Genomic DNA, 7,500 nt, shown 5'->3' on the forward strand with positions numbered 1-7,500 from the left:
CCACAGGAAGCTACAGGAAGCTACAGGAAGCCACAGGAAGCTATAGGAAGCCACAGGAAGCATTAAGAAGAAACAGGAAGCTACAGGAAGCTATAGGAAGCCACAGGAAGCATTAAGAAGAAAGAGGAAGTTACAAGATGCTATAGGAAGCCACAGGAAGCATTAAGAAGAAAGAGGAAGTTACAAGATGCTATAGGAAGCCACAGGAAGCTATAGGAAGCCACAGGAAGCCACAGGAAGCCACAGGAAGCTACAGGAAGCCACAGGAAGCTACAGAAAGCCACAGGAAGCTACAGGAAGCTACAGGAAGCCACAGGAAGCTATAGGAAGCCACAGGAAGCATTAAGAAGAAACAGGAAGCTACAGGAAGCTATAGGAAGCCACAGGAAGCATTAAGAAGAAAGAGGAAGTTACAAGATGCTATAGGAAGCCACAGGAAGCATTAAGAAGAAAGAGGAAGTTACAAGATGCTATAGGAAGCCACAGGAAGCATTAAGAAGAAACAGGAAGTTACAGGAAGCCACAGGAAGCTATAGGAAGCCACAGGAAGCTATAGGAAGCCACAGGAAGCGACAGGAAGCTACAGGAAGCCACAGAAAGCTATAGGAAGCTACAGGAAGCTATAGGAAGCCACAGGAAGCATTAAGAAGAAACAGGAAGTTACAGGAAGCTATAGGAAGCTACAGGAAGCTATAGGAAGCCACAGGAAGCTATAGGAAGCCACAAGAAGCTACAGGAAGACACAGGAAGCTATAGGAAGCTACAGGAAGCTATAGGAAGCCACAGGAAGCTACAGGAAGCTACAGGAAGCCCCAGGAAGCCTCTGAAACCTCCGTAGGGGCTATCCTGGGTGCCGTAGACCCTGGTATAGCGTTAGAGGGGTAGGGACAGTACCTTGTAGCTAGGATGGGGTGGCCGACGCGTGTTCTGCAAGGAGGAGGTGAACTTTTGGTTATTGACTGGTGAACAAAGGTGAACACTTTACCTGTCCACTCCGGGCCCTGAGGAACCTCTACCTGGCTCTCTTTTTCTCTCTTTTGCTCTCTTTCTTGACTCACATATATATACATACCGTACATACATACACATATATACATACATACACACACCCCTACCCCCTTCCCCCTCCTCTCTCTCTCTCTCTCTCTCACACACACACACACAAACACAAACAGCTTCCTCCCCTCCCTCCCTCTCACACACACACATACACACACACACACACACACACACACACACACACACACGCACACAAACACACAAACCTTCCCCACCCCCACCCTCTCTCTCTCTCTCTCTCACACACACACACACACACACACACACACACACACACCTTCCCCCCACCCCTCCTCTCTCTCACATACACACCTTCCTTCCCCCTGCCTCTCTCCCTCCCTCCCTCTCTCTCTCTCTCTCTCTCTCTCTCTCTCAGGGCCCAGAGCCAGTCCGTCCTAGCCTTACTTAAGCAAATAAAGCAAATTTTAAAGCAAGGAAACTAGCATAAGCAAGAGAGGCGATATACAATGAAAGCAAAGCAATTAAAGATAGTGAGCGAGGAATTAGAGATAGTGAGCGAGGAATTAGAGAGAGAGCGAGGAATTAGAGAGAGAGCGAGGAATTAGAGATAGTGAGCGAGGAATTAAAGATAGTGAGCGAGGAATTAGAGATAGTGAGCGAGGAATTAGAGATAGTGAGCGAGGAATTAAAGATAGAGAGAGGAATTAAAGATAGTGAGCGAGGAATTAAAGATAGTGAGCGAGGAATTAGAGATAGTGAGCGAGGAATTAAAGATAGAGAGAGGAATTAAAGATAGTGAGCGAGGAATTAGAGATAGTGAGCGAGGAATTAAAGATAGTGAGCGAGGAATTAGAGATAGTGAGCGAGGAATTAGAGATAGTGAGCGAGGAATTAGAGAGAGCGAGGAATTAAAGATAGTGAGCGAGGAATTTGAGAGTGAGCGAGGAATTTGAGATAGTGAGCGAGGAATTTGAGATAGTGAGCGAGGAATTAGAGATAGTGAGCAAGGATTAGAGCAAGAAAAAGAGCAATATATTAAAGAAAGAGAGCAAGAAAAAGAGCAGTATATTAAAGAGAGCAAGAAAAAGAGCAATATATTAAAGAAAGAGAGCAAGAAAAACTATGGTATATATTAAAGAGTAAAGAGAGCAAGAAAAAGAGCAATATATTAAAGAAAGAGAGCAAAAGTATGGTATATATTAAAGAGTAAAGAAAGAGAGCAAGAAAAAGTATGGTATATTAAAGAGTAAAGAAAGAGCAAGAAAAAGTACGGTATGTATTAAAGAGTAAAGAAAGAGAGCAGGAAAAAGAGCAATATATTAAAGAGAGCAAAAGTATGGTATATATTAAAGAGTAAAGAAAAAGAGCAAATATATTAAAGAGTAAAGAAAGAGAGCAAGAAAAAGTATGGTATGTATTAAAGAGTAAAGAAAGAGAGCAAGAAAAAGTATGGTATATTAAAGAGTAAAGAGAGCAATATATTAAAGAAAGAGAGCAAGAAAAAGTATGGTATATTAAAGAGTAAAGAGAGCAATATATTAAAGAAAGAGAGCAAGAAAAAGTATGGTATATTAAAGAGTAAAGAGAGCAATATATTAAAGAAAGAGAGCAAGAAAAAGTATGGTATATTAAAGAGTAAAGAGAGCAATATATTAAAGAAAGAGAGCAAGAAAAAGTATGGTATATTAAAGAGCAAAGAGAGCAATATATTAAAGAAAGAGAGCAAGAAAAAGTATGGTATATTAAAGAGTAAAGAGAGCAATATATTAAAGAAAGAGAGCAAGAAAAAGTATGGTATATTAAAGAGTAAAGAGAGCAATATATTAAAGAAAGAGAGCAAGAAAAAGTATGGTATATTAAAGAGTAAAGAGAGCAATATATTAAAGAAAGAGAGCAAGAAAAAGTATGGTATATTAAAGAGTAAAGAGAGCAATATATTAAAGAAAGAGAGCAAGAAAAAGTATGGTATATTAAAGAGTAAAGAGAGCAATATATTAAAGAAAGAGAGCAAGAAAAAGTATGGTATATTAAAGAGCAAAGAGAGCAATATATTAAAGAAAGAGAGCAAGTAAGTATAATATATAGGAAATAATCAATGCTATGTAATTCAGTTTTATAACATGGAAGCAATATTCTACCTTTATAAATATTAACAGAGAGTAAAGAGAGTAACTAAAGAGTAAAGAGAGTAAAACAAACATGAAGAGAGCTAGGAAACAGTTAATGTAGACATAATTATAAGTTCACATAAGTAAGTTTAAGTACTTGTAAATATATAACATGTGTAGCGTGTACTTAAGTATTAGGAACAACATTACAGACAAATCTAGCCACGTACATTGTTATTATCAGTATAATTCAATATTTTATTCGTATTTCAGTCCTATAGTCATGTATGGTTTATCTATCTATCTGTCTATCTATTGGATCCCAGGGGTGCTGGCCGAGGCATGGCGCTGGGTGGCTACTAAGCGTACCGTCCTCCGCCTATCGGCTCATAGTCGCGAAGCTCATAGGTCCCCAACCCGGGGGTTCCCTACTTTATATAAAGCCTTGAAAAATCCCAGTTCCGTCCAATGATCCCGACACCAGGCTCCAGTGGGATATCTGACTAGTAACCAAGGAGACTCACTGCTAACTATATCGATACACACGCCGCGCAAAACTCCGCACAGGCAGGTTACTGGGTCACACGTATAATTTTTTTCATATAAAGTCGACCCGTCATGAATGTTAATGGTTATTGGACTAGATTTCTTTTGTTTTGTTTTTTTGGTTTTGAATTTTTTTTGGGTGTGTGACAATTTCGCCCGTCAGAGAATTAATTGCACTACGGAAGGTTGGGGTGAGTCAGTTTGAGTCAGGGGTGCGTTGGGTGAGTCAGGAGGGGTGTATGTGTCCACTGGGTGAGTCAGCGGTGAATTGGCTGAGTGAGGAGGGGTGTATGAGTCAGCTGGATGAGTCAGGAGTGAAGTGGGTGAGTCAGGAGTGAAGTGGGTGAGTCAGGAGTGAAGTGGGTGAGTCAGGAGGGGTGTATAAGTCAACTGGGTGAGTCAAGATGAGTCAGGAGTGAATTGGTTGATTCAGGAGGGGTGTATGAGTCAATTGGGTGAGTCAACAGTGATTTGGTTGAGTGAGGAGGGGTGTATGAGTCAATTAGGTGAGTCAGGGGTGAATTGGGTGAGTCAGGGGTGAATTGGGTGAGTCAGGAGAGGGGTATGAGTCAATTAGGTGAGTCAAGATGAGTCAGGGGTGAAGTGGGTGAGTCAAGAGGGGTATATGAGTCAGCTGGGTGAGTCAGGAGTGAAGTGGGTGAGTCAGGAGGGGTGTATGAGTCAGCTGGGTGAGTCAGGAGTAAAGTGGGTGAGTCAGGAGGGGTATATGAGTCAGCTGGATGAGTCAGGGGAGAAGTGGGTGAGTCAGGAGGGGTATTTGTCAGCTGGGTGAGTCAGGAGGGGTATATGAGTCACCTGGATGAGTCAGGAGGGGTGTCTGAGTCAACTGGGAGAGTCAGGGTGAGTCAGGGGTGAAGTGGCTGAGTCAGGAGGGGTGTATGAGTCAGCTGGGTGAGTCAGGGGTGAAGTGGCTGAGTCAGGAGGGGTGTATGAGTCAGCTGGGTGAGTCAGGAGGGATATGAGTCAGGGTGAGGCCTAAACGGTGTGCGAAAAACCTAGAAATTGCTATTATTATTATTATTATTATTATCATTATTTCATTAACAATTATACAATATATATATCAAATGCCAACATATATTATACATATATACATGCCACATAATCATCACCATCATTACCACATACATACATGCAACATCATCATCATCATCATCACAACCCTGCCTCACCACCACACTGCCAGCCTCAATCAGCATACCTTCTGACGTGCATTGTGTTTACAGAGACACACACATGCAAACTCACTGCATTTTCGTACCAACTCTTTACTGGATTTGTGTGTGTGTGTGTGTGTGTGTGTGTGTGTGTGTGTGTGTGTGTCTATGTATGTATGTATGTATGTACCGTGTGTGTGTGTGTGTGTGTGTGTGTGTGTGTGTGTGTGTGTGTGTGTGTGTGTAATTCGCCTGTCAGTTTCTTTACATGTCCAGGTGTAGTCATGTTGAAAAATACTTTGACTAGTAACCAAGGAGATCCAGTCCCACACCATGACTACAACTCGGTGAATTTCACATAACTCCTTCCATCCCTCCAAAGACCCATCCCCCTCCCCTGAGTCGCCTAAACGCAGCGCTACATCGAGTGAGGGGATGGTGCACACCTCCCTGGTTAAGGAAGCTCCCTAACACCTCTTCCTAAGCGATTTATTTTTGGATATGGCTGGTTAATATCCATTCGTACGTTATTTATGCAGAGTACGGCGATATTGGAAGGATTTATATAACACAGAAGAAGACAGGACGGTGTAATAAAATAAATCGCTTAGGAGAAGGTGTTAGGGAGCTTCCTTAAGGGCTCAAGACATATTGATGACTCAGAGGACATCAATCAGCATCATCATCATCAATATCAATTTCACTGCATTGTGTTTTCATGCAAGGTTTGAAGAGAGAGAGAGAGAGAGAGAGAGAGAGAGAGAGAGAGAGAGAGAGAGAGAGAGAGAGAGAGAGAGAGAGAGTGTACGATGCAACAACAAACACACAAACACACACCAAAGCATGCATCGTTCTGGTGTGTTTTTTTTTACAATATTTTCTTTCTCCTTCCTTCCTTCCTTCCCTTTTCTGCCTTCCTTCCTTCCCTTTTCTGCCTTCCTTCCTTCCTTCTCTTTTCTGCCTTCCTTCCTTCCTTCCCTTTTCTGCCTTCCTTCCTTCCTTCTCTTTTCTGCCTTCCTTCCTTCCCTTTTCTGCCTTCCTTCCCTCCCTTTTCTGCCTTCCTTCCTTCCTTCCTTTTTCTGCCTTCCTTCCTTCCCTTTTCTGCCTTCCTTCCTTCCCTTTTCTGCCTTCCTTCCTTCCCTTTTCTGCCTTCCTTCCTTCCCTCCCTTTTCTGCCTTCCTTCCTTCCTTCCCGTCGTTGTATGCATGTATGTGTGCGTATGAATGAATGAACAATTGTATATGTATGTATGTATGTATGTATAAATAAATGAATGAATGCATGTGTATATGTATGTATGTATGTATGGAGGCTATGTATGTATGTCTGTATGTGTATGTGCGTGTGTGTGTGTAAATGCCAACACACACTAATTACAAGCTAACAAGTAATTATATATAGGTGTTTGTTAGGGTAATTACGGATACAATTACCTGCCTCACCTTGCCTCATTATACTGTGATTTATTGATAGCATTGAGTTTTATTAGGGTCTCTCTCTCTCTCTCTCTCTCTCTCTCTCTCTCTCTCACACACACACACACACACACACACACACACACACCATCCCTAAATCAGACACCCAAAGCATGTAACTTAAGCAAGAACAGTGGGCACTAGAGTCAAAACTGCGACATACTGTGGGGAGAGAGAGAGAGAGAGAGAGAGAGAGAGAGAGAGAGAGAGAGAGAGAGAGAACTAAGGCATTGAACTTTACCAATACCACAGTCGAAAATATATATGAAAAAAACTCAAACTCACCCCATTTTGAAAACCCACAAAAATCAATGGCTTTCTAAAAAAAAAAAAAAAAAAAAAAAAAAAAAAAAAAAAATCGCCGTTTTTTGGATTCTTTCTCAAAATTTCGAGTTTTTTTTTTGGATTTTTTTCTTATAATATTTTTCGACTATTTTCGGATTTCCTTCAAATTTTTCGACTTTTTTGGATTTTTTTCTAATAATACTTTTCGTCTTTTCAATATATATATTTTTTATTTTTCTTATATAAAATTTTCGTTTTTCGGATCTATCAAGAATTTCGTCTTTTATGGATTTTTTTTTTCATATATAATTATTTCTCAAAAAAATGTCTCCACTTCGTATCTTCTTCCAAAATCTTTCTTATCTTTAATTTCTTTCGTTTTTACAAATATTAGGTCAAATGTCTTCTACGGCTCCTGTGCCTGTTACTCGCCTCCAACCACGTCTACTATATTACTGCCACTCTCTTTCTCCCTCCCTCTCTCTCTCTCTCTCTCTCTCTCTCTCCCTCTCTCTTATCTTTACTGTAGGGGGAGGGGAGGGGGGTATTGATCACACACACACACACACACACACACACACTACATATGAGAGAGAGAGAGAGAGAGAGAGAGAGAATATTAGCACCCTCCTTATCGCTATCATAATCTCTCTCTCTCTCTCACTGATAGGGTTATGAAAAGATTAAGTCTTTCTATATAGACAAGGGGCTTCTCTCTCTCTCTCTCTCTCTCTCTCTCTCAAACACACACACACACACACACACACACAAACTCTCATAAAGTATCATACACACACTTGCTCACACCAACACCCACTAACTCTCTCTCTCTCTCTCTCTCTCTCTCTCTCTCTCTCTCTCTCTCTCTCACCGGTTCAACAGCCAAAC

The 7,500-nt window shown here is 41.2% G+C and overlaps 1 protein-coding gene across 1 annotated transcript in view; it reads right to left on the reverse strand.

Moving 5' to 3' along the window:
- Positions 1 to 4,910, reverse strand: part of LOC145395462 (synaptotagmin-7-like) — a 100,115-nt gene extending 95,205 nt beyond the window's left edge. Inside the window, exon 1 of the mRNA XM_080269064.1 lies at positions 4,897 to 4,910. Within this exon, the coding sequence (XP_080125190.1) occupies positions 4,897 to 4,910 (14 nt within the window). The remainder of the gene's footprint in view (positions 1 to 4,896) is intronic.
- Between the last annotated feature and the right edge of the window lie 2,590 nt (positions 4,911 to 7,500).

Source organism: Coenobita brevimanus, chromosome 31 (genome assembly GCF_032717465.1).
Source record: "Coenobita brevimanus isolate Jiangsu-jjx chromosome 31, ASM3271746v2, whole genome shotgun sequence".
NCBI classification, from domain to species: Eukaryota; Metazoa; Arthropoda; class Malacostraca; order Decapoda; family Coenobitidae; genus Coenobita; species Coenobita brevimanus.